The sequence below is a fragment of the Sycon ciliatum genome, chromosome 1 (assembly GCF_964019385.1).
Source record: "Sycon ciliatum chromosome 1, ocSycCili1.1, whole genome shotgun sequence".
NCBI classification, from domain to species: domain Eukaryota; kingdom Metazoa; phylum Porifera; class Calcarea; order Leucosolenida; family Sycettidae; genus Sycon; species Sycon ciliatum.
Genome location: NC_088643.1, coordinates 91,292,384 through 91,319,127, shown reverse-complemented (window position 1 = coordinate 91,319,127; position 26,744 = coordinate 91,292,384). Strand labels below are relative to the sequence as shown.

The window sequence follows — 26,744 nt, the reverse complement described above, 5'->3', positions numbered from 1 at the left end:
AACTTGACTCATGACTGCCATCCGGAGCACGGAGCACCTTCCACTCGGAAAAACCTGCAAGAAAGCACCACTCCCTGCTCAATACTCGATACACAGTGTTTCGGGGAATTCACCCCTCATCAGTGTATTGAGCAGGGAGTGGTGTTTTCTTGCAGGTTTGCCGAGTGGAAGATGCGACGTGCTCCGGATGGCAGTCGTGAGACAGTCAAGTGTTCAGTTCGGCAGAGAGCGTGTGTTCCACGTAGGAGCAACCAACTTCATTTCACTTTGTATTGGATAGAAAATTCTCTTTTGAAGAGCCTGCATATCCTTCTCTAGTCATTTTACTTTGGATATTGAGTACCTTGCATGGCTACAGAATATTGGCTTGTACGTCACTTGTAGGTACGTTATATTGAAGTTTCACTCTACTTGTGCCAGGAAGCGGTGGTTGGATTTGTTGCCACTGGCTCAGCTACTTGACGGTGTGCTGGATCGTTGCCCTTGTACCCTTCGTTCATGCTCCATATCTTTAGTACTGATGAAGCCTAAAAGATCCACTCTGATTTAGCAGTCCCCACTATATGTACAATATCAAGTAATGCAGTTAAAAGTCAGGGAGTGCTCAATTTATGGCTCCGTGCCGCACCCTCTATAGTATAGGGTGCGTTCGAATTGTCCTCATCACCTTTTCGAGAAATATCTTAGAAAAGATTGTCTTGAAGTATCCCAATAGAACAGTTGTTGTCAGCCCACCATTTCGTTTGAAATTGTCATAGCAATGATATTATTTTTTTCCAAGCGTGCTTTCCACGCGACAGATGGGGTTTACCGTGTGTGCAGGTTTTGTCATAGGTTCTACGGGAAATGCATACAAAAGGCAGTTTTCTGCGGTAATATTCCAAGCTCTCCTAAACTAATCCATCTCTCCCATTGGACGAGGCTGTGGAGTTTCGTGGAGGCTTTCATTTTTTTGAAGAGGCCAATAAGCCACCTCTTCAGAAAAACTAAACTCCTCGAAAAGTTAAAGAGTGACAATTCGAATGCCCCCTTCGTTTGATGCCGCCGAAGCCATCTAGAGCATTTCAAAGTCATACTGCATGATGCTTCTAAGCAAGGCTGTTTGCGGTTGGATGCCTACAAGAAAATGCGTACAGTCAATGACAAGCTATGATAGTCAGTCTATCACCAGACCAAAGTGTAATTATTATGACAATCTGCAGTTCATCGAGTGGCCGAAACAATTACCAATGCTCACCTAACGGCCCAGAGCTGTGTTTCTACAGTAAAAGAAAGTGAATACATGCACTAGCGAACATGTACAAAGAAGAGCAGAGCCATTGTACCATCAACAGTCAAGTCAAATACAAGTACAGTTTGATAGGAACGAGTGTGGAAGTCTACTGCATCTATATCAGTGCCATGATAATAGTGGGACAAGAGAAAATACGACCAGATCACACATGCCCAATTCTGCTGCCGGTCTCCACTGTAGATCAGTACTATTGTCGTATTGAACTATTTCACTCTCAAGTGTGATATTGTGCCTATCCTTAGGACCAGCCAAAGGTGTGTGAGAAAAAAACTTCTCCGATAATGACAGAAAGGGATCTAGATACACTATACCGCAATGATAAAAACCTGCAATAAACTTTTGGAATTTTGGTGACATTTATGATTACGATCATACTTCAGTATGGCATATCAATTCAGTGACACAGAGAGACACCCTCAGCAGAAACAATAAATACAATGAACCAGCCGTGGTCAGCATGACGTGAACATAGCTAGTTTGAGTGAACGTTGGTCAAGACAATGATGAGGGCAACAACACCAACAACAGCCACCAGTACTCCGACAAGAACGCATCGTTTTGACCGGACTTTCTTCTGCATGAGACAAACAAAAGACAGAGAAAACATGCATGCACAGAACGTCAGAAGGCAACAAGATTGGTCCAGACCCAAACACACTTCTCACAAAACTCAACATCTCGTGCACAGAAGAGTTTCTTACCTCAAGCATCTTGGAAACAGAAAGCACGAAACAGTTGAATTAGCCAGAAACACCGCCAAAAAGCAGAGCGATTACAGTAGGGCATATAAACAGCCCATATGTAAATGGTGAAGAGCTTGAAAATCACAATACAGACACACTCATAGTCACCACAAGTTGCTGGGCAGCATTACGTGAAGTGCTTGATCATACCTGATAGCGTGATGCAATGATAATCTCATCTCCTGCTGCCTCCACATCCACTGCTGCTGTGTCAATGTTACTCTCGATATGATCTGGTGATACAACAGGCAAGATGAGAGACACATACACACATGAATCAAGCAAAGACACAAATATGGCATTATTCAGCACACATAAATATACTCAGTTCAATGGACTCTAATGATGGCAGCATATTGTATCATCGTAGTAGACATCATCCTTATTTTCCTGCATTGCGTTATCAAGAGCACCGTACAAGAGTCTGTCAGAGTGTGCAGCTCGCGCATAAGAGTTCAGGTTAGCGCAACCCATGGATGTCAACTTCAAAGAAAAGATTTGGTAAAGGGCTGTTGTTAAAGGTCGTACTCCCACAGTGCAAGACTGCATTCTCAGATTACGGCTTTAATGACTTGTTCATATGTTCTTGGGTACTAGTACCGTAAAGTACCGCCAGAGCGCCCCGTCTTGCGAGAGCGCCCCACCTTGATTTACAGCCAAGGAAAGAAAATCGTATGGCAGAATGCTACTAAGTTTGTACGATGTGAGAACCTTCGTGTACTAAGGTCACACTTGGTATGCTTTTATGTGGAGCTCGAAGGTAAACTGGGTACGGATTGACTGCACAATGTGCAATGTTTGTACAAGGTCCGTGTCGTATGACCTACAGACAGCAGACCACCTCCACAATACGACCACGAAAGGACGAGATGGTGGGGCGCTCTGGCGGTACTTTACGGTATGTGTGTGCATTTTGCTTCTAAAACACAAAAACACAAAGCTGTCTGGAGATTGAGCATCTTGCCTCTATGTACATTTCATTTCTTTATTCTCTTCAATCAGAGACCTTCACTTCCTTTACCTTGCCTATAAGAGGGAAGAAGAAGAAAGATTGGCAGCTGTTCTCTTTGACTCTGAGAAGTTCACCAGATACTCTATAAAGGGACACTTTGAATGAGCACATGTTTTCAAACATTGCACTAGACAGTAAGTTAGAGTACTGCCACAGCCTGTCAGTCTTACCAACTAGCTCGCCTTGCTCATGAACCATTTGGCTCAGGTCACGGAAGATATCATTCACATCCAGGATATCGCTCTGTTCATAAGCACAACACGCATCCATACACACGCACATGCACACACACACACACACACACACACACACACACACGCACACACACACACACACACACACACACACACACACACACACACACACACACACACCACTTGTACTTGTACTTGTTGCTCACTGCCAAAACTGGTCACGTGGGTCTCCCCGGGAGAGGGGAGAGAGACTCAAAAGGAATCTTGGAAAGATGACTCAACTGGCTATTGAACCGCCCAACGGCCGACACCCCCTGAAATCCCCAAAACTCTGGGTGGACTTGAAAATGATCCCACTTATGGGCTCACCACACCTCAGTAAGTGGGTGAGGACAAGGTGCAGAAAAAGGATTGACGGTATCAGGGTATCCGTCCTGGGATTCAACTGCAGTTACCCCTGCCCCCAGTGAAGGTAATACTTGCTACTAGTGTGGGTGGCTAAATCAGAGTGGATCTGATCTAAGCATCACTAGCATCATTGATTACACAAGAGTTAATCTAGCCAGAAGCAGTCCATGGTTAACAGGTATGTATACTTCAAATAGAAAGTAACCTGAAACCAACAAAGGTGGCAGATACAACAATACACCTTCAAGCAGCCGAGCCTGTTGGCAACAGACCCAACACAATCAGGGCAGGCATAAGTGTACCCACCAACCGGACTAGCTGACACACACCACACACACACACACACACACACGTACACCACACACACACGTACACACACACACGCACACACACACACAAACACGTGTGCACGCATCCATGAAAAAAAAACACAAACACACACACATACACACACACAGTATGCTTGAGTGCACGGAAACCTCCCGAGCCTGACTGAGCCAAGACAATAATGATGTTATTGAAGTGTTATTTTAGAGGGCACATTGTGTACATCAGCCGCTCACATGACCATGCACATCAAAGCCAGTAAGGAACCAGTCAGTGATGGGCTCTCCATTTGACCAGGCCACAGTACTGTCCACATCAAAGCCAGTAAGGAACCAGTCAGTGATGGGCTCTCCATTTGACCAGGCCACAGTACTGTAGTAAGTTTAGCAACCCTCATCAACTCTCAACTCTCTCACAACTACAGTTCTTTGTATTGGTCGATGCATCTTGCTGCAAAATAAGCACATTAGAATTGAGATGTGAGTTGGATCGAGGAGTTGGGACTCATCAGTCAAACTGCTGGTTCAAGTACATGTATTTTTCCTCTGTTAGAAGAATGAAACGGCACGTTCCTCACCTCTAGAGCACGTAATGCCTGCTCACGATCTCTGACGGCCTGTAAGTCTGATTCATCTTGCTCTTGCTGTTGTTGGCGACGCTGCCTCTCCTCCCCCGATTTGCTGTACGTCACATGCACATAGAAAAGAAAAATGCTAAAAATGCACAGCGAATTTCAATCTTGACGGCTTGCACAAGGCACAAGAGAATGTAGGTAGGAGCATTGAAGGGGGGGGGGGGGGGGCAGAACTTAACGTCGTCCTTCGCACCATCGGATATGCCCATAGCCAATGATCGGGCAGTGCACGGCAAGCCAGTTCTCTGCCGAGAAAGCTCAATATCCATGTGTGTGCATGTCACCATGGATACTGCAAGAATTGATGAGTACCTTCGCTATGCACGATTCACAACATATTTTTTTGCGATGTGACGTGTGACACTTGCGACAAGGATATGCCTGTCGCATACAATCGCAAATAGTCGTAAGACCACTGTCGCAGAAGTTGACCAAACTTCAACTTTTGCAACTGGCGACGCACAACGTGCATCAATGGAGTACAGTTTACTACATTGTAGCTGTGTGCATGTACTATGCACTGCATTCAGATGTCGCAGCAACCAAACAAATTGTGAAACGTGTGCCGCAGTCGCATGTCTAACATCGCATCACAAAAAGTAGTATTGTGAGTTTCTTTTGAGTATTGCTAGGATCAATTTGAATGGAGAAGTTCATTCTTTTAATCAACTCCAGTCAATTCTAATCAATCCTGAAATTCAGGAATTACAGTCACCTCTTAGGGGTCGACTATAACTTTCGAACTTTTTTCAAAAACTGTTTTTCATAAACGAAATATTTTCGTTTCGGAGTGGCAGAGGGTTGGCCAATTTCATTTCAGAAAACATTGATACATCTTGCATGTACGTGGAAGTAGGAGCAGTGACACACATGCGACTTTTGTCGTATGTGCATGTCGATTTCAACATTTTTATGTTCTGAGAGGAAGAGAGGGAGGGGTTTGGACCGTTAGGTTGAAACAAAATTTACTCGATTCGTGACAAAATATCGATATTTGCGGACGGTCCCTTACAAAATGCAGTAGAGGTATTATTGGGTTTTGTGAAGATCATCATTTGCCATTGCTCCTCAACTCCAGCTCAGTCTCCATGTAACATCATTATTAATTTTGTACTTCTCCACACTTTGTTGACTTGTCACTTCCCATTTCCTAATCCCATATCCATACAGGCACCTTTAGTTTCAATACAAGAACACAAACACGAACAAGAAGCGCCCCAGCCACCACCACCGCCATCACCACCACTGCAACAACAACGGCGGCAATAGCAACAACAGCAGCAACAGCAGCGATAAGAACATGAACGTGCTGAAGTATCTACCAGTATCTACCAGTACATACCTGGCTCTGAGGAACTCGTCATCATCCACGTCTTCCCAATGCTCATCCTCATTCAAACCCTGTGCCAACATGCACACACACACACACATACGCGCGCGCACACGCACACACACACACACATGTGCGCGCACACGCACACATACACACACACACACACACATGTGCGCGCACACACACACACACACACACACACACACACACATACACACACACACACACCTCAGACCTGCCCATCGCGGAAGCTATGTTAGACATAGCAACTTGTGCTGGGATTACACCATTCAACAGTTCAACACACACAGATATGCACACACACACACACGAATGCTTTCAACAGTTTGGTGATGCTTTGCAAGAGAAACTCGCAGTACGGTGTAACAATTAAAACCCAAGTGGATCTTTTCCTCCTATACATCTGGTGATGTATCAAATGCACAGCATGTAAATTACAAAGTTAGGGCATTAGGGCTCCAGTTTCCAATGACTGGACTGTAGTAAGTAATACTAATTCGTACCCCATGTGTTAATGAGACATTGCGACGAGCTTCCTCCACAGACTTCTTCTCTCGATCAACAATCTCCTGCAATCATAATTGTAGTGAATGGAAAGAGGATGGAGAGACAATGCATCAACGTACTAACACTATTCCAAAACAGAGGAAACCGGGTACATACATAAGTATTATTGTAGGACAACTCAACCACTTGCTCATATTCAGTCACTCACTCTGAAAATAGCCATCATTCACTCATCCAGTCAACCTCCCCCTCCACATAAGCACAGTGCAGACATAGATACTATTAGATAGCTATTAGACACAGACACACACGTGTGTGCACTCACCAACATGTACACTCTAGTGACACACCAGGCATACACAATGGCTTACCTTGGTAACTGTGTTATATTTACTTAACGTCTCTTTGAATGAGCTGCGTAATCGCTCAAGATGAAGCATATGCCGTTTCTGTTATAGGCAAGCAATGAGTGAAAAGGGATACTTAGAAATTAGGTGGGAAGTGTCTTGCAGTTTCGTAATTCGAAATGAGGGTGAGATTGTAAAAAAAACTCTCTTCTGATCTCTGCACTAATATAATATTTCAGGCTGGGGACAAATAAAATAGGCTTTGTGCTTATGTCGTGTAGTAGTGTGTAGAGAAGTTTCGCTTGTTCAAATGGCTGATACATGTCGTGCAGCTCCAACAAACACTTTTCTACCGAAAATCAGCAAAGAATGTTTCTCTTTTGACAGAGGGAGATTTGATTTTCTTGAAGAGCGGGGGTAACCTCATGTCAAAGCTAACCTGTTGCGGTGCTGACATTTCTTTCATGGATACACTCTCCAAACGATGCATATTCTCATTCGTAGTGCGTATCAGCTCCGCAGTTGTTTTCTGTATGGAAGCACTGCAAGCATAAATCACATCAGATATGCCTGCTAATCAGCCAGTCTACATTGCACGAATAAATTTGGAAAACAAAGAGAGGAAAGGAAGTGCGCACTCATAACTATCACAGACATGGCACCCAAAGTAGTGTAGTGCCCAACCAGTCTAGTCTGAAACTACCATACTTTGGTTGCCATCTTTGGGATACAAGTGCACACTTTCTTTCATTTATCGCCATAGTAGTAGTAGTACAGTTATTGTCTTCACGTCGCCTGTTCAAAAGAGAGAAACAACATATTTACTTCCCGCAGTGGCCTTCACCAAACTTACAGTTGTTCTCGTTGTCTTGCACTTGTTGTACCGCCTCTGTTACTTGCCTGCTTTGCTAGACGCTGTACTGAAGCAACTGTAGAGAGAAAGAAAGACAAAGAGAAAGACACAGAGAGAGAGAGAGAGAGAGAATTGTGATAATTGCTTGTGCTGGAGCATGTAAAATCCAAAGCAGTGGTCGGTGGATAAGTCTTTTCATCACAATTCCAGATGTATTTTCAATTGCAGCATATCCACCTTATCTGCCTAACAGTGAAAGAAGGTGAGCATACCGTACACTACTGCTGTCTTTTTCAAGACGACGTGCACTGTGATCTTGGTAGACTCACCATTACTGCCGATTTGTGTCACACCATTCGCAACTCGATTGCTCAGTTCCTCGTATGACAAGCCGCTGTGCATACCTGGATAAAAGATGGAACGGATCACCACAAGCAATGAACAGTGCATGACCAATACATGAGCCAGTTAGCCATCATGGGCACAGGAAGTGCACTGATGATACCGGCACTACAAGGCTAGCCACTTGAATACTCCTCCGACTCCCCCACCAAACTACCACAACTGCATCAACCCCCCCCCCCCCCACCCCCACCCCCCCCCCCCCCCCCGGTCACACCAATATGATTGTATTCCTTCGAATGCAATCAAAGAGTTCTACATATTGTAGGTCATGTTTTTCGATCATTGCATCACCTCCTAGTATCTCGCCTCGCTCAAGATCATTTGCCAACAGCTTATGGCACGTGAAGACGTTATGGGATGAGCCATGGGGGCTTTCAGCACATTGCAAGGAACGGGTCATGAATTCAAAGAGACGCTGCTCGCCTCCATCTCACAATTCTACCTTGCAGTAGTTGGAGCTAAAGGAAACGCATGCCTTGTTGCTATGGCGTGGAAACTGACGGTATAGCTTAGATAAATTCATTGCGAGATTAACTTCAGTCATTTCAGTAGTGTTGGGAAGTTGGCAAGTTGAGGGTGACTTGCATGTGTTCTACCACTTGCAGCCACACGGACAGGCAAAAGAGATGGCACTGTCAGTGTCGTGCCTACGACAACTGAACTGGGAAACGTCAAGCATCTATGGATCACCAATGTGCAGTATGATGCGAAGGACTCCAAAGTAGGGCTATAAATCACAAGTGTTTGGCATCTTCAAGGATGGTCCGATTTTCACTATTTTTGGTTTATGTTACGGCTGCAGCCACGTACAGCAGGCCAAGTCGACCTTCATAAAGTCTTATCATATCCTGCTGAGCCAGCATCAAAGGTTCACTCGACTTGCTGTGGAGAAAAGCTATAAGTTCAAACACTTCACAATGGAGCCAAAGGAGCTTTGACACAGACCTGATCTGTGTTTCGGACTCCTCATCGTTGTCCGTTGGCATGACAATCTGATCACTGGCTAATGTTCTGTCTGACATCAACTAGAGTCTCTGCCAAGTGTGTATAAGTTTTCCAGTGATGAATAACTCACTTACAAAGACTAATTTCAGCCTAATGTAAATTGGTGTGCGACTGTAAAAATAACAATCCTGCTGGAATGTACTGAGGACTTCATCTTGCGAAGGGGAAGCGTCAGCAAGTGCTTTAGATTGTGTGACAGTCAAACACCCACAAGAGCATTCTATTTTCATGACGAAATTATTATTTCTAGGGGGAAATTATTTCTAGAATTTATAGTAGAAAGGAAAACAGTGGAACTGTGCGCATACACATGCACATGACATGCACTCCATTGCACACTGCACAGTACAGTCATGATCAGTGAACATTCACAGAACAAAAGATGAAAGTATGTGCTTCGTAAGCACGTTGATACCAGTAATTCTGGCAGTGACTTGTCTGTTACCTGGAGGTGCGAATGGTTGCTCCCTATCCATGTTGGAGTCATCCGGCTGGCTTGGAACACTGGTGTACCGCACACCAAAGTCCCCTCTTCCTCTACCCGCCATGGCTGTACTTTCAAAGTAAGTATCTCCTACTCAAGCGACACTTTCGGTGAGACCAGTGATAGCCCAATAGCTTGTATTTCTTTGGGAGAAGAGGGTGAAATCTAAACACGAAATGGTCGAGCTTGCTCTCGACATGTCCTCAAACTGTGTCATAACACACGTAGCTGTCCGAACAATGAAATTCGAATTTCGTGTGTACGTGCACGAATTAGTTACGAATGGCATGATGTCACCTGCTAAGACATGCATGCTGGAGATCTTGACGTCAGAATTAGACACGTGACATGATCTGTAAAATCATACATAGCCCAATAGCTTGTATTTCTTTGGGAGAAGAGGGTGAAATCTAAACACGAAATGGTCGAGCTTGCTCTCGACATGTCCTCAAACTGTGTCATAACACACGTAGCTGTCCGAACAATGAAATTCGAATTTCGTGTGTACGTGCACGAATTAGTTACGAATGGCATGATGTCACCTGCTAAGACATGCATGCTGGAGATCTTGACGTCAGAATTAGACACGTGACATGATCTGTAAAATCATACATAACTGTATCATTATTTATTTATTACAATACAGTGATCCTATCCTCTGTACTACAGATCTACAGTCCATTCAGAAAACAACCTCTGCGAGGCTCTGGCCCTAGTCTGGGGCCGAGGGGTTGTACTCCTGTCTTGATGATATCCTAGCTTTTGGTCATACGAAGAGTATGGTATATAACCGGGGGGGGGGGGGGTTATAATTATACTCTTGCTCTTGGTCATACGTACGTGTAACTGGGGTCAACGTTTGAGTTTTTGTGACAATTTTTTGGCCATCCCCATACTATCGCAATGCTCTTCCAATTAAATCACTGAAGTCACGCAGGCTATTTCTCCAAAGAGCACTTGAAGCCATAACAAGAATAGGATTTCGGCCAGATTTTGCCTCCAAAGCACTGAATTGGGGAAAAATCATGAAAATGATCCAGGCCGGCCGTTCACTCCACTTGCATAACAGTACATTTGCGGTTCGAACCCCCACTGAGGTACCTTTTTTGGACCCTTTTTCAAGTTTCAAATCTCGCGGCACTGCACAGTGTACCACAAAATCCCGGGCCGTGACGAAAAATCACCAAATACGGGAGCTCATCAGAGCCAGCGCTCCGATCAGGGAGTCGTAAAATACCTCGTAAAATACCGGTATTTTACGACTACCTGGCTCCGATGATCTTTTTCTGAACTTACTTGTACTCGACTGTACACTAGCTAGCAGCTAGTAGTAGCAGCTAGTGTACAGCTCAGATCAGACCTCGTACTCTCTGCTCTGCGTCAGGGGTGTGACGGCAAGATTGATAGATCAGATTGTTATACTTATAGCGAGGTTTATCTTGTACTCAGGTGTGAAATATAATGAGTTGGGTACACCAATATGAGACACAAGGCAGCACAACAGAGACCTGAATATCTTTCTCGTGACTCCGAGTTTCGTGTTCAAAAACACTCATCAGAGAATATGCAATACATGTATGTACATGTACATGTAGTGATGTGCAGTGTATGTTCTAGTGTGTCTACTGCATGTGTTGATTGCAGGAGCCCTGGTATGCAGTATTCACTACGGTGATAATATCTACATTTACATCATGAATACACGTTATCAAGTCCACGTGGCTGTAGCCTGTGTGGTGGAAGAACGGACCAATATGCGGGTTGAATGCAAGCAAATGTATGCAGCCATGCGCAGAAATTTCAAGATACACGTAGCGGATTATGAGTCTAGCGAGGAAATTCTGAATGGAGATGATACAGTTTTCGGCGGCAGGGACATTTCGCATTTCGGACGTTATAGTGAGGTCTGACCTTTAACATCAACTTGTTACGTTTATAATAATGAGAATTGTCAACCCTGGTTGAAAGCAAGGAGTCATAAAGTACCATTGGGTATTTTATGACTCCCTTGTTGAAAGTCTGCATATGTACGGTGCATGGGTGCCATGGGTGTTTACATCAGGGAGTAGTACCACTACCGTCCCTGGTTTACAATGTACATGTACATGACATTGTACTACATCAGGGAGTTGTATAGTCACTTTTATAGAGTGTATACCTGGTATACCCTAGCCCCTAGGCCAGGGTCTACTCTACATGTACATGTATACAGCAGTCCCTGGTTTACATGAAGGGGACGGACCTATTGAAGAGAGTCTCTTGTGCGGGACGGTTGCGCAACATCAGGAAGTGGCTCGACCGCCTTATCGATCAGGGTGAAGCTTTCGGCTACCAAGTTGAGCCGACAAAGAGTATCATTATTGTTTCCCCAGATCTCGTTCAGCAAGCTAATGATATCTTTGGGGATCTGAACATCCAAGTAGCCACATCCGCCCATTTCCAAGGAGGCTGTATCGGTGAACCTGACGGAGTGAAATCATTTGTCAAGGAGAGAGTGGAGACGTGGGTACCGGGTGAGCAGTGTCAATTGCCTTGCCGCTGCTGCCAGGAAATACCCCCAGTCGGCATATTGTGCGTTGAATCGCTCGCTCTCATGTGAGTGGTCATACCTCAAGCGTGTTGTCCAGGGTCTTGAAGAGGAGTTTGCTCCGCTTCGAGACGTCATCCTGGAGCAATTTGCCCCAGCCATCCTTGGGCGGGAGGTTCTTCCTCGGGAACACCAGCTCCTCACCCTGCCAGTTAAGTGTGGTGGCTTGGCTTTGGCCGATCCTGTCCACACAGCACCCCATGCTTACCAGAATTCGAGAAACGCAACTGACATCCTGCGCAACTCCATCCAATCTGGTAACCCCGTAAACATAAATGATCACAGCGCTCACTGTCGCCGCATCACAAGCCAAATCAGCAGGGAACGAGATGTGACTTCCGCTGAAATCAGCCAATCAATTCTCAGTGACCTGCCACAGCTTGAGGAGCGCACCCTCTCCCGCATCGTACGGGGAAATGCCTCCGGATGGCTTACGGTGTTGCCCCTGAAGCGCGAGGGCCTGGGGTATGATCTGTCGAGTACAGAATTCCGCGATCAACTTGCCATCCGCTATGCATATGGTCGGCAGCCGCTTGCCCTGCCAGCGCAATGTGATGGTTGCGGGAAGCCCTTCTCTCTTCAGCATGGCCTTGACTGCCCGAAAGGTGGACTTATCAAGCGAGGCCACAATGATCTGCGTGATAGCGATGCAAAGCTAGCTGATATGGCATTTGGTGGTGTTGTCGTCGAGCCGATCATGGTGCCGGAGGGTGATCGGACGGGGCAGCCTGCTCTTCGGGCAGATTGGCTTGCCCGGGGTGTGTGGGAGGATGACAAGGTGGCGTTTTTTGATAATCCCATCATTGATGCCAACGCACCCAGTTACTCCCAGGCCAGGGGCGTAGCCAGGATAGTGATCAAGGGGGGTGCCACGGAGCAAAATTCGCCCCTAATTTGACGCTGAAAATCAATCAGTGAATGGCAAATCTCCAACCAGGGAGTAGTGTATAATATTTGCCACCAACTAATGATGGACAAAGTCCTGGATGCTGCTTTCTCCAGAATTATCACACTCTCCATCGAACTTTTAAAGTGGGATTCTCGAGCCATGTTTCCTCTTCGTCGTGTTTGATAGTGCAGTAAGGCATCCTTGATCAAACCTACGCTAAGTTATTCCCCACAAAAACTCAAACTGCACTTCAACGTTACTTTCACTCTTCTGCTGCTGTACCCACACTTGCAACACTTGAAAGAAACTGTGCCTTTCCACAACCTCCATCAAGACCAATTAACAGCCAGAACTACATTATACAAAACATAGCGAGAGTAAACTGCTATGTCTGACGCGTGCTTTCCGGCCATAGACCGCGTTGCTACTTCCTTGCTTCTACCAATGGCGTGTTTTGTATGATTCCTTGCTTCTAACAAAACATGTGGAGCGCGATGCAAATCATGCGCTGAGCCTGCTGAGGCCTGATGTGACACTGCACAACAGCCACGGCTGTTACGACAGTACAAAACGGGCCCACTTGGTTTTTGTACAGGAGATGGCGCTTCCCGGGACTTTCCCGTTCTCAACGTTCAAAATTTGTACTCAAGGAGGTGTATTTCGAACGCAATCTCTGCTCAGTTGGGTCTCCAAAGCACCACTTCTGATCACCGCGTCGAGCTGTCCTCGCGGCTACAGTTGCGCAACATCCTGACCATGCTTCGCCAAAGAAAAAAGTAGTGAATTTGAGCTTTCCTTCGCTGAGAAAAGCCATACTTCATGGAAATTTGTCTCTGAAGTTGTTGCCGTTCGATCGTTCTAGTCACCGAAGTTTGTCGCCTCCTTGAGGTGCTCAACGAGTTTTCGTCACGCCAAGGGTAGTTTTGCCGAGGAGAAGAGTATCTGTGTAGCTGTTTTTTGTTACTGCTGGGGCCCCGCTGATTCCTTGTTGGCCCCGCTGGGTCCAAATCTCTAGCAACATTTAGTGAAAATTGTTATTTATTCAGTGGATTTGAAATGGAAAAACACCAAGAAAAGTTACAGCTGGTATGCAGGTTAGGCGGTGAAAAGTTGTGTAGTACTAGCCGTGGAACTCAGCACCTTGTGAGAGATCATGCGAAAGCCATTGAATCTGTGCTGAGTATTAATGTGTTGTGTGATGACCAAAAAACTCATGCATATGAATATGCATGTAGCTCCAGCCTCATCCAGTCTGCATTTAGACGATGCAACAATTGGCATGGATATTCCCCTGATGAAACTGTACGACATTGCATCACCGCCATACAAAGCGTTGAATTGCTGACTTGCTGCCGGAACGCTTTAAATACAGAGTTCGTTGCAGCAGGTGCCAACTTGCAGCACGCACGGCGGTACAACAACGTGATTAGAAAAGCCATTCTTCCTGTTGAGCTGCAAGACGTGTGTATTCCTGTGCTCCACCTAGATCTAGGGATTTATTCCTGGATTTACGGTGCACTTTGTGCTGACGCACATCAAATCGATATTGCACTGAGCAAATGTATGTTTCTTGCTGCAGATGACGGTGACTCTGCAGCGTTTACAGCACTTATCAATGCCTACAAGAACGTACACGACACAGCAACACAACAACTACACCTACAGTCAGAAGCACAAAGCATTCTTAGTCAGCTGCAGTTTGTGACGCTACAAGAACGTACACGACACAGCAACACAACAACTACACCTACAGTCAGAAGCACAAAGCATTCTTAGGCAGCAGCAGTGTGTGACGCTGCACATTCAGCAGCAGGAAGTAGCGGCTGCTGGCTTGCAGACTGTGGCATCAAATCTGCACTTCCTATGGAAGGAGAAAGAAAAGGAACTCAATTTGATGAATGAGAGGTGATGTGGCTCGAAAAGAGCATGACAAATTAACAGTAAAAGATTAAAAAAAGCAGCTGGCCCGTGCGTAACTTCCTTGGAAGCAGTACTGCCACAGTACCAAATAAAGCGGCAAGCATATCACTCCGGAGCATTTGTCGGCAACCACATACACCGTGCGTTGAAAGCGAATGTCATTGCTGCCCTCACTTCTGTTCCCCTTACAGTCGTGCAGAGCCGCACACCTGCGGACAGCGGCGAGGTTCAGCTGCTTGCCCAGGCAAAGTCCTTGAGAGATCGCTACTCGAGACTCATCGCTACTCGAGACTCTTCACAGAGTATGCAGCATGTCGCAAGCTGTTCAGCGGCAAGCTGGTTTTTACAACAGCAACAAGGCAGGTTCTGGGTGATGCCATCCACACCTTCATGGCCACCTGCAGAGTGGAGGTTCTGGCACGCAAGTTAGGCAATGTGACTCCTAAGCTTCACCTTCTCGAGTGCCATGTCCTTCCTTGTACAGGGTTGAAATTAATTCTTGCTGATCTGTTCGGCCACACACTCTGAGCTCCTCTGATGAGACCTAACAAGGTTGAAATTAATTCTTGCTGATCTGTTCGGCCACACACTGTGAACTCCGCTGATGAGACCTAACAAGGTCGAAACAGCTATAGCTGTCCGGAGATTGAGTAAACTTGACAAAAAGTTCTCCTCCGATCCGAGGCGCAGGTCGTCATTTTGCGAAAGAGTCCTGCGAAGCACATCTCCTTTATCTGCTACTGAGCGGTATCCGTTGCACTTCGCGGAGCACAGCTGCCTCCAACAACATTTTTTGACGAGCAAGAGACTGAAGAGACGAAATCCATAAAAGTACTATTTCAAGCACATGTATTCGAAGTGACAGAACCTTTTCTTTCTGCAGAAATGATCATGAAAATTTGAAAAATGCGATGAGCGTACCAACGCTTTCCGTGTGACCTCTGTTGCCAGGGGCGTTGCTACAGGTCGCCGCCATCTTGCCAAGTGACCTCCCCGTAACAGCCGTGACAGCAGGCACGAAGCGGAGTTCCCTTGACTAGAAATTTCGTTGCAAAATGGCCAATCATGAGACAAAAATTAATAATCAACTGCATGTGGATTGGTTTCAGATACATTGTACTTGCAGGTCTGAACCAGGGATCAGAGTACCTACTACAGTGGTCCCTCTATAATCCGGCACCATTTGTGCCACGAAAATCTGCTGGATTAGGGAGGGTGCTGGATTAACAAATCTGATCTACTGCTGCAATGTGCATGAAGAGGACATTTGGCTACTGAAAATTGTGCCGGTTTATCGAGGGTGCTGGATTATAAAGTGCCGGATTAGAGAGGGACGACTGTACTCGTAGATCTACTCCCCGGCCTGAACAGGGATTGCTACAGTGTGCGATGTGCAGAGTGGCACACATGTGATCAGTCACCATGGTCACGGGTCTGCGTATACTATACTATGCCTATGGTCTCTCTCTCTCGAACCAGCTGTGAAACAAGATCGAAATTTTTGAGGGGGTGCTTTGGCACCCAAAGCACCCCCCCCCCCCCTGCCTACGCCCCTGCAGGCATTCATCCTGGGAAGCTACTTCCAACCGCGCTGCTAACAAGAAGAAAAAGAAGTACCGTCAGGCCTCCGAGGGTCGTTCACACCACTGGTTTGTTCCACGGATGGGGTGCTACATCGCGAATACGCCAGCTATCAGAAGCGACTTGCTGGTCGCCTCGCCCTCAAGTGGGACAAGCCATTTTCAATCATCATGGCTTGGGTGCGAGTTCGCAGCCAATTTGCAGTGATCGATGCAGTCGACCTCCGGCTGTTATGGAGGATCACGAGATCCGCCGAATCCGCTATCAGCAATCCACAACAACAACAAGGCCTCGGAGTGATGGAGAACGCCCCTTCTATTCAGTTTCGAACTGCTAATAATGTCCCTGTAGACACTCATACTGTCGTGGACATGGAAATCCGGTCGCACGTCTAGCGGCCCCAAGGCGCTGGCCATGCAGCCGTAGCGCTGCTGCTGGTCGCATCGGATCAACAAGTTAGTGCAGTGCATGCAACGACTTACATGTACATTCTGTACGCGCTGAGTGAGGGCGCCGGCCCCGGTCAATCGACTGGGATTTCCATGTCGACGAATTCGATAGGTTGTGTTCTTCGATCTTTTCACACAAGTACAAGAAATAAACGTAACACCGACTCTAGCAACAACTGCAAGAATGCTTCATCACATCATCTGATGGAATAATGGGAGCGCAGCGATTCTTATGGTACTGGTAGGTTGAAAGCACACAGCCAGCACATCAGGAGCCAAACACAGACGAAAGGAAACAATTGGAATAAACAATTCCGCTGCACGGTTAACAAAGAAAAACCGCAGATAACCGCTCAGAGAATCACCGGGTGGTCGCCGTCTGAGGCACGTCAATGCACAAAGGTAAAAACCGGCCAGTATTGCAGAAGTATTCAATATGGCAGGAAACTACTAACCAACTCTCCGTCCGTGTCCAAACACCTACATTTAGAAGCTACATCATACTGGATGACAATGCACAACAGAAACTAGCAGTGTCCTCCTGAACATCCTCCCCCTCGCCATGCTCCCAGAGTAGCATGTGGCAACTACCGGTATTTGCTATGCCAGAAATGCATAATACAGCGTAACAAATGTGCACAGAGCCTAATGTGCTAGCAGCACTGCATGTTGCAACGGAAGAGTAGTGGTCAAAAATCCTTTGTGCTTCGTGCTGCTCTGTTTTTTAATGCTCTACCTAATGACTTGAAACCCTCAAGTTTGTTTACCTCTCAGTTCGATCGTCGTTTTAAAGGGGAAGTTAAGGCAAAAATTAAAATTTCACCAGTTGTAGTCTTCGGGGTGCTGAGTCGAATGGTCTTGGTCCGAGAAAGCTGAGACGCTCCCTTCCTACTTGAATCCCAATCGAACTCGCGCACTTCCACCGAAACTGGGTGACTGCGCCCTACGAGATGGGGATTTGTATGCAAAATGTCACTAAAAGCGCCGTTTCGTTCTTATAAAAGCACGGATGACCGCCATTGGCCCATATGTTGTAGTCTTTTGGACGCTGAGTCGACTGGTTTTGGTCCGAAAAGGCTGCGATGCAGCGTTCCTCCTTTATTCCCAATCGAACATGGTTGAAGAAGCGGTCACGTGCTCCTGGGTGCCAAAATCACCTGGTCACCACGCCAGCAGGCGACAACTTTCACACCAAGGTTCAACTCGAGTGACAGGACTGCACCCAAAAAAGGTCAAAACAGGCTGTAAGTTGTACCCTGCAGGCACGGTGACCAGGTGACTGGTGTACGCAGGAGCACGTGACCGCTTGTTCGACCATGTTCGATTGGGAATTAGGGGCGAACGCTGCATCGCAGCCTTTTCGGACCAAAACCAGTCGACTCAGCGACCAAAAGACTATAACATATGGGCCAATCGCGGTCATCCGTGCTAAGAACGAAATGGCCCTTTTAGTGACATTTTGCATACAAATATATAAATCCCCATCTACATGTAGTAGGGCGCAGTCACCCAGTTTCGGTGGAAGTGCGCGAGTTCGATTGGGATTCAAGTAGGAAGGGAGCGTCTCAGCTTTCTCGGACCAAGACCATTCGACTCAGCACCCCGAAGACTACAACTGGTGAAATTTTAATTTTTGCCTTAACTTCCCCTTTAAGCGCTTAATGGACGATCCAGTTTGGTTTGAACGATATCGTGCAATTTTGTTTGACAACGTTGGCAACGTTCAGTCTCTCACCAGCTACAGTGTACAGTCATGTATATATTGCCCAGGTTCATTCAGCACACGTTTTTCTTCTTTTCTCTTTATGTTCACCACTCAGCCCCCTTTTTTTCTAAACATTTACACTGATCATACATTGTTTACAAATAATCTACGTGGAGATAAAAGTTTAATAATAGCAATGAAAAGTATGAATGCCGCAGACATCACCACGCAACATGACAATTTGTTCAAGGTTTGGTTTTGTGTGTTTCCAAAATCGATTTTCACGTTCCGATCATCAGTGGAAATACGGAACTAAAGAGATCAAGGGAAAAACAAAGGTTAAAAATCCAAAGAAGTGTGACACATGACGGGTAACTTGTGGTAAGTTTTACAAAAAGTGAGAACTAAAATAAAGAGTAAGTGTGACAAACGGGCATGAACAGTGCAGAAACAACTCATGAACACGGGGTGCAAACTCACGAAAATAACCTAAGTGCTAAAACATGTTCTTTTTGCTTACACAAATCGGGCTTATGCGTACGAATACAAACAGCTTCAAGGACCTTCAACTGCTGGACATAACGGGCACGACACAGTACAGAGACCGTTTGTCACACTTACTCTTTATTTTAGTTCTCACTTTTTGTAAAACTTACCACAAGTTACCCGTCATGTGTCACACTTCTTTGGATTTTTAACCTTTGTTTTTCCCTTGATCTCTTTAGTTCCGTATTTCCACTGATGATCGGAACGTGAAAATCGATTTTGGAAACACACAAAACCAAACCTTGAACAAATTGTCATGTTGCGTGGTGATGTCTGCGGCATTCATACTTTTCATTGCTATTATTATACATTGTTTATTTTTTTATTTTATTTTATTTTTTATTTTTTTTGGTCCCATGGCCCATCGCGCTATCGGCCTCTTCATATTTGTGCAGCTGCACTGTTGAGCTTCCGATGTAAAACAAATAATCATAATTTGAAACTCGGGTATTGAGCTAATAATAAATTAAAAGTAGAAAGGAAAAGGACATAATTATGGAAACTAGTTAAGAGTATCTCTCCACCACTGTAACTAGATACTATACAGTCAGAAAGTGCAACAACTATAAGTTGTAGGCACAAAACTGACAGAGTACTGAGACATTCGACGTCCTGACACCTAGCTTCAACACATCTCCGTAGTGCTAACCGACAGCCTTCCAACTTGGAAGGTTCAAGGTTATGGAAAGACCAAAGAGGGGAAGGCAAGCGCAACGAAAACGAGCACAAGCTACAGTCCCAACGGAACAAAGAATGTCGATTGTCACTGGACGATGACGAGACCAGTAGGCGATTTGACAATGTCTCAGTACTCTGTCAGTTTTGTGCCTAGTTGTTGCACTTTCTGACTGTATATAGTATCTAGTTACAGTGGTGGAGAGTTACTCTTAACTAGTTTCCATATGTCCTTTTCCTTTCTACTACTACTACTACTACTAATAATTGAAACAAAAATTGAACTATTATAGAAAATCTAAGTTAGAGAAATAACACTAAGAGCAACAACAGTGAAATTTACAAGTGTGAATTTTAACAATCAAAGCGAGAACTGAACAAAGGAGAAAGGAAGGAAAGACAACGTGATAACACATAACAGCAGTACATTACACCTAGAACATTAACGGCCAAGCTTGGCCGCACTAAACACGACACGTTACTTGAACAATTTCAACCCAATTATACTATCTTTCTGTACACACAAATTAGGCTTGTACAGACGCTGATAGATAGCTTCCAACACTTTTAACTGTAGTCCATAACCATGACGACCACGGCACAATACAGTGAACGAAGAGTCGGAATACGCACCGCAACAATCAGGACTAGCCAGCAGATGATTGTACACTGAAGACTTGCTACCACGAAACCTACGCACACTAGAGAACACTAACACTCTCACCGGCACTCTCACCATCACTCCCATCACTGCTCTCCGACTCACTGCTCCCTCCGCCGTCCGTTCCATCCTCCGCTTCCTCTGTACTCTCTCTGTCTCGTCCATCCCGCCTGACCGGGTCCATTGAACTCAACTCGGCCGTCCCCCTGCTATCACGTCCCTCCTTTCGCCCTCGTCCGCTGAGTGCGTAGCTTCTGTTGTAGTTGGCTGTTGATCGTCTTGGTCTTTCAATTATGGGCTTGGATGGTGGATTAGTTGTGGTTGCTGTAGATTGCGTTGTTGGTGTTGGTGTGGGAGTTACTGATATGCAAGGTGGGTCTTTTTGAGTCGGCATTTGTAGTGTTAATGCAGCTGTCAGTGTTGCTCGCGGACTACTACTAATAATAATATTAACTGGTTTTGAGGGAAAGAGACATATATAATAATAATAATAATAATAATAAGAGTATGAATAGCTTTTTCACGTTTTCAGCAAGGCACACAGCTTGCACACTGTTCTTCTTGGTATGATACATTCAGCATATCGGCTACTGACTGTATCGGCACCTCACATGATGACTTCAGCATTCCAGTGGGCACATACGGGAGATAGGCCGTTTGTATTGCTGATTACCGGCCTGCAGCTTCACAACTCCCCGGGTAAACTTCAATCCATGGTGTCGTCCATGTACGTCGATGCCAGGATTGCATCCGCTGCCAGAGGGTGCGTAACTGCATGCTCTCGCGCTGTTTGCTGCGCCACATCTTCGAGCTAGGAACGGCGATGCATTGATCCCGAAGACGAGGCGATTGAACTCATAGTGCTGCACATCAGCGTCTGGCCTGTCCCGCCACAGAAAGCGATGATACGGCTTGTTTTCCGGTGCTAATGCCACTTGTAGGTACATCTCAGAGATGTCGCATCCGATCGCAACTGGTTTTCTTCTAAACCTTGTCAGGACGTCACAGAAGTCTCGTTGCAGCCTTGGCCCCGGGTTGATTGCATCATTCAGACTCAGTCCACGGTAGTTAGCTGCTGCGTCGAATACTATGCGAACTTTTGTTGTGGTCTTCTGTGGCCTTACGATTGCGAAGTGTGGCAGATACCAGCACTAATCTTGTTCCGTTTCTGCTGCACCAAGCTCCCGGATGTTACCTTTGTCCTCGTAGCTCTTCAGCACATCTCGGTAGGCTGCTGCAACTGTGCTATCTTTTTGCAGGCGGCGTTCTGTGCTTGTCAGCCGTTTCCTGGCCATCACAATGTTATTCGTGAGCTCAACTTTCCTGCTGTTCCATGGTATGCAAACCTGGTATCGTCCATCCACCATCTGTATAGCCTGCTGCACTGTCTTAGCGTGCTCTCATCCTCGGCTGATCGTATGCCAGGCTCCTGAAGCCCATGACTCATGCCGTAGCGCTCTACCTCCCAGAAACGCTGTAGCGTTGCCTCAAGTGATGTCACAGATGGGCCGCCGTAACACAGGAAAGACTGGCCGTGGAAGGCCTCTTGGTTCGAGTCGGTGTCCGCTGCATGTACTTTGCCGACGCATGTCCATCCCAGCGGTGTTTGACGTGCTATTGGTTGTCTGGGAGCGCCACTAATGTCTCGACGGGACATCATTAGCTCTGCATTGTCGCTTCCAATCAACAGTTCGATGACGTTGGGCTTGCTCAGTGCCGGGAAGGGAATATCCCGGAGGCGACCATTCTTCTCAGCCTCTTGCGACCAGTCCACAGGTTGTAGGTCTCCGGTTACGTTTGTTGTGGTGAACGCTGTCACCGATTGCTGATACGAGTTATCCATACTAGCCATGGTAAAGCTGACCGGTGCTGTCATGAAGGTCTCCACCTTCCCATTCAATGTACTGACTATCGACCGTCGCAGAGTTCCACTGATACTGAGCTGGCCAGCCACGGCTGTGTTGATGTAGCTGGTGGTACTAGCATCGTCCAGTAAGGCATTCACCGTGACTTCCTGTGGGCCGTTGCGTAGCATCACTGGCACAATCCGTAGTGCCACCTTGCTGTACGAGTGAGCTGCCATTGTTGCTCCAGCTGTTAGCTCCCCCTCGGTAACAGCCTGCACTGCGTGACAAGAACCATCTACTTCGCCTGTCCGGTTCTTACTCTCGGCATCACTGGGTGTATCCTTGGCTTGGCCACTAGACGGCGTGCCTTTCTGCGCACCACCCTTCGTAGCGTGGAGGAGATGATGATGATTATCCTGGCAACCGTTTACTCCACATGTCCAACCACGCTTGCATTCACCACCTCGGTGTCCAAATGCCTAGCAGCGATGGCAGAGATTTGCTCGCCGGGCCTCAGTCCATCTCTGTACGTTGTCCATCTCCGGTAATGCCTTGCACCGCCAGATACCGTGCCCTCCTTCGCAAGTGGGGCACTTCTGCGACTTCTGCGGTTTCTGCGGGGTTGAGCTGGTGCTGAAACTGGCATAGGTCCTGGTCTTTTCACTGTTGCCGCTGGCATTTGTGGTCGGCTTGCTCCATCTGGGTTGCCGGGACCGCGTCATCCCTCGTACTGTCTCGATTGCCGTAACGAGGAACTCCGCCTCTTGGGTAGCCCACTCTAACAGAGCGAGAACCGACTCTTGCTTCCATTGCTCAAATAGCCACCGCTGATATTGGGCGACGAGCTTCTCAAACAGCTTCCGTAGCAGGTTCATGTAGAATGTCCCAGCCTGGAGCTCAGCGAAATGACCAGCATCTTGCAGATTCACTGCAGCGACTTCAAGTAAGTCTGCGAAGCGTTCAAACTCCCTGGGGTCGTCTCCGGAGATGCAGGTAAACCGAGCCAGCTCCTCCACGTACATTGCGACGTGACGGCGCTTGCCGCCAAACTTCTTCTCTAGCCGTGCCTTGGCTGTATCATAGCCTCTCTGTGTGTAGCCTAGATTGGCAACGGCTTGCAACGCGTCCCCGCCCAGAAACTACTTCATCTGGAGTAGCCGGTGACGAATCAACACAGGCAATGAAGGACGCCTTCCACTCCTCATACCTCCTCTTGTCACCTGTGAAAGTTTCTATCGATACTCTTCATCTGCGTCCATGGCTCATGTCCAGGCGGTGGAGCAAACGCTGGTGGCGGTGGTCTTGCCCTGGGCATGGCAGCCTGAAAGTGCTGATGGCCTCCAAACTGCAAACTAGATGCTGCAGGCTGTAGGACTGGAGCGCCACCTGCATAGGGTCGACTAGTACTAGTAGTAGTAGTACTGGCACTGACTGCTGACACCGGTGCACGTAGGCTGTGGCCTATCCAAGACACGGCAGCGGGTACGCTCGTTCGACTACTACTACATGTACTTGGAAGGTTCGGAACTGACGCTGGCGCGCTGGCTGTGGTCAGTGTAGGCGCTCTGGCACTGATGCCAGTGGCTGTGGCTGTGACCGATCGATGGCGATCTTCCGGAAGCGAGTTCCGTGGTTGTCGAACTAACGACTATGTTTGCACTCACTGTTGAGGGCACTGACGCTGCTGATGCAGCTGCTTCGCTAGCCTTCGAAGCTAGCAGTGATGTTTGGTTCGCGATGTCCGTTGCTCCTTGGCTGTAGCTGGCGAAACCCTGGTGTTGGCCAAGTGACACGTGTCTCGAGTCTCCGAGTCGGGGGGGGGGGGGGGAGTCCGAGTTCGCTGCGAATGACTGACGCATCCATGGATCTTCTTCCTGCAACGCAGCTAGTGGTCTCTCCCGATATCTGTACCCAGGCCACGAGGCCACGGGCATCTGTCTTCCTCGCACTCCGCCAATACAAAGGCTCCGAAGCCTCCGATACCGCTGAGAAAGCTGGCCTCCTCAGGTTCAGCGCTCTGCTGCCACCTAGTAGATCTACCTAGACTAGCGCTCATCGCGAATCCTCCGCCAGTGCTAGATTCCGGCGCTTGTCTAGGACTAGTTGCACTGGCCGAGTCCCGGCCAGGGCCAGGTCCGTGTGTGACCTCTACGACTACGACTAGTAGTAGTAGATCTACCACTCTCACTAGTCTCAGTATGACAGTAAATCATGGTAAATCCTCGCTGGCTAGCTGGCTGGACACTGCATCACTTCCTTGTTGCGCCTGAGTCATGAGTGACTTCCGGATCGCCTCCGGTCCCGTACGAAGGCACATGCAGATCCTCAACTGCGGCACTGACGTCTTTTTTTCCTCTACAAAACCCACATATCTCCAGACACTGAGTCTACCATTGGTACTCGGCTTGTAGCGTTTCCAGTTCTGCTATATATCAGCAGTAACTAACTTCTCCTTGACATCGCTGGTGATGCTCAATAATTCGTCGATGACTGCCGCGACCTCCTCCATGCAGCCTTGTAGACGCGACTGTTCCGCTTCTACGTCCTCAATCAAGCTGTCCAGCGCCCTCCTTGCATTGGTGAAGTGTCCCTTTGCTAGCGACTTCCGTTTGCGCAACACGACAATGCTCTCATCTCTTGCCACAGAATCCGATTGCTGAGGCGTAGATCTACCGCCGCGCTGTTGCGACTCTTCTCCCGCGTCTTCCGCGCTACCCTCGACTCTTGTGTCAACGTCCTCCATCTTCGATATCGAAACTCACTACAACTGTCTACTCACTTTGACACTACTGGAAAACCATCCTCTGCTACCATGCGACCATGTTATGGAGGATCACGAGATCCGCCGAATCCGCTATCGGCAATCCACAACAACAACAAGGCCTCGGAGTGGTGGAGAACGCCCCTTCTATTCAGTTTCGAACTGCTAATAATGTCCCTGTAGACACTCAGAGTCATACAACACACGCCTTTCGATAGGTGGTGTTCTTCGATCTTTTCACACAAGTACAAGAAATAAACGTAACACCGACTCTAGCAACAACTGCAAGAATGCTTCATCACATCATCTGATGGAATAATGGGAGCGCAGCGATTCTTATGGTAGGTTGAAAGCACACAGCCAGCACATCAGGAGCCAAACACAGACGAAAGGAAACAATTGGAATAAACAATACAGTGCTAGTGAACAATTCCGCTGCACGGTTAACAAAGAAAACCGCAGATAACCGCTCAGACAATCACCGGGTGGTCGCCGTCTGAGGCACGTCAATGCACAAAGGTAAAAACCGGCCAATATTGCAGAAGTATTCAATATGGCAGGAAACTACTAACCAACTCTCCGTCCGTGTCCAAACACCTACATTTAGAAGCTACATGGAATACTGTGGCTGTGCTATATTAGAATACATACTGGATGACAATGCCCAACAGAAACTACATTGTAGCAGTGTCCTCCTGAACACCGGCTACGCGGGTCCAGAAGGCGCCTGACAGGCCTGTCGACGCAGGATGGTGCTGGGGTAGGCATCGGCCATTGAGAACTGAATTTCGTCTGTTTTACGTGGAATTTCTTGGAGTTTCCCAATGTACTTGAATAAAATTCTATTTTACCTTTCATGGTATCTCTTTTCACGTCTACATGACTTTATTTTGCCCGTAAAAGAGGCCGTTACCCCCGGAAAAAAATTGAAGAGAGGGTAGACCTGGGTCGATTAAACCTGTCGCAAAAAAATGCACCCACATGTACGGTAGTACCGGTACGGTTTCTCAATTAACCGAGCGAGGGGGCCGGGGATCAGGGAGGGGTTGATCCCCTGGTCTAGTTTCAACCTGCCATGATTGAACGCGGATTGACTGGAGCATTTAAAAACGCTCCAGTCAATCTGTGTTCATGGCGGGTTGAAACTAGACCTGAGGGTCCACTACTCAACCCAGGTAAACTGAGACTAAACTCTCATGTAACTACTGTGATGCAGCCCAAGAGTCCGGGCAAGACTTGCAGCCAATAGACTCTTGATGATTATAAACAGGCCTAACAATACAACTTGATTTGCAGCCCAATCTCTTCTTTTATTGTTGTTGTTCTGATTTTCACTTGTTTTTCTTTCTTCTTCTTTTTTCTTCTTCTTTTTTTTGCCATGGCTGGCTATAATCACCCTCACCTCCTTGATTGGCCTTGGCCATGATATGAGTGTGTGCGTAATAATAATAATAAGGCCAAAACAAAAAATAGGCTTGTTTCCGGTCGGCAACCCCTCAAAAAGGAGACTCGGTCGGCCGGAATGAAACTTTTTTTGGATACTTTTTTTGGTTCCT

The 26,744-nt window shown here is 46.9% G+C and overlaps 1 protein-coding gene across 1 annotated transcript; it reads right to left on the bottom strand.

The window, feature by feature from the left end:
• Window positions 1–1,148: 1,148 nt before the first annotated feature.
• On the bottom strand, window positions 1,149–9,792 carry LOC135806436 (syntaxin-12-like). Its single transcript, XM_065320615.1, has 11 exons — window positions 9,529–9,792; window positions 8,003–8,077; window positions 7,674–7,749; window positions 7,260–7,362; window positions 6,845–6,922; window positions 6,470–6,535; window positions 5,955–6,013; window positions 4,556–4,658; window positions 3,220–3,292; window positions 2,188–2,270; window positions 1,149–1,868 (listed from the first exon to the last, which is right to left on the bottom strand). The coding sequence occupies exons 1-11, from the start codon at window positions 9,629–9,631 to the stop codon at window positions 1,767–1,769; spliced, it is 921 nt and encodes a 306-aa protein (XP_065176687.1). The 5' UTR covers window positions 9,632–9,792; the 3' UTR covers window positions 1,149–1,766.
• Between the last annotated feature and the right edge of the window lie 16,952 nt (window positions 9,793–26,744).

Coding starts and splice junctions, on each gene's coding strand:
- LOC135806436 (XM_065320615.1), bottom strand. CDS start 9,631: ATGGCGGGTAGAGGAAGAGGGGACTTTGGTGTGCGGTACACCAGTGTT. Junction 8,078..9,528: donor GCAACCATTCGCACCTCCAG/GTAACAGACAAG, acceptor TCTTTTATCCAG/GTATGCACAGCGGCTTGTCA. Junction 6,014..6,469: donor ATGTCTCATTAACACATGGG/GTACGAATTAGT, acceptor ATGTTGGCACAG/GGTTTGAATGAGGATGAGCA.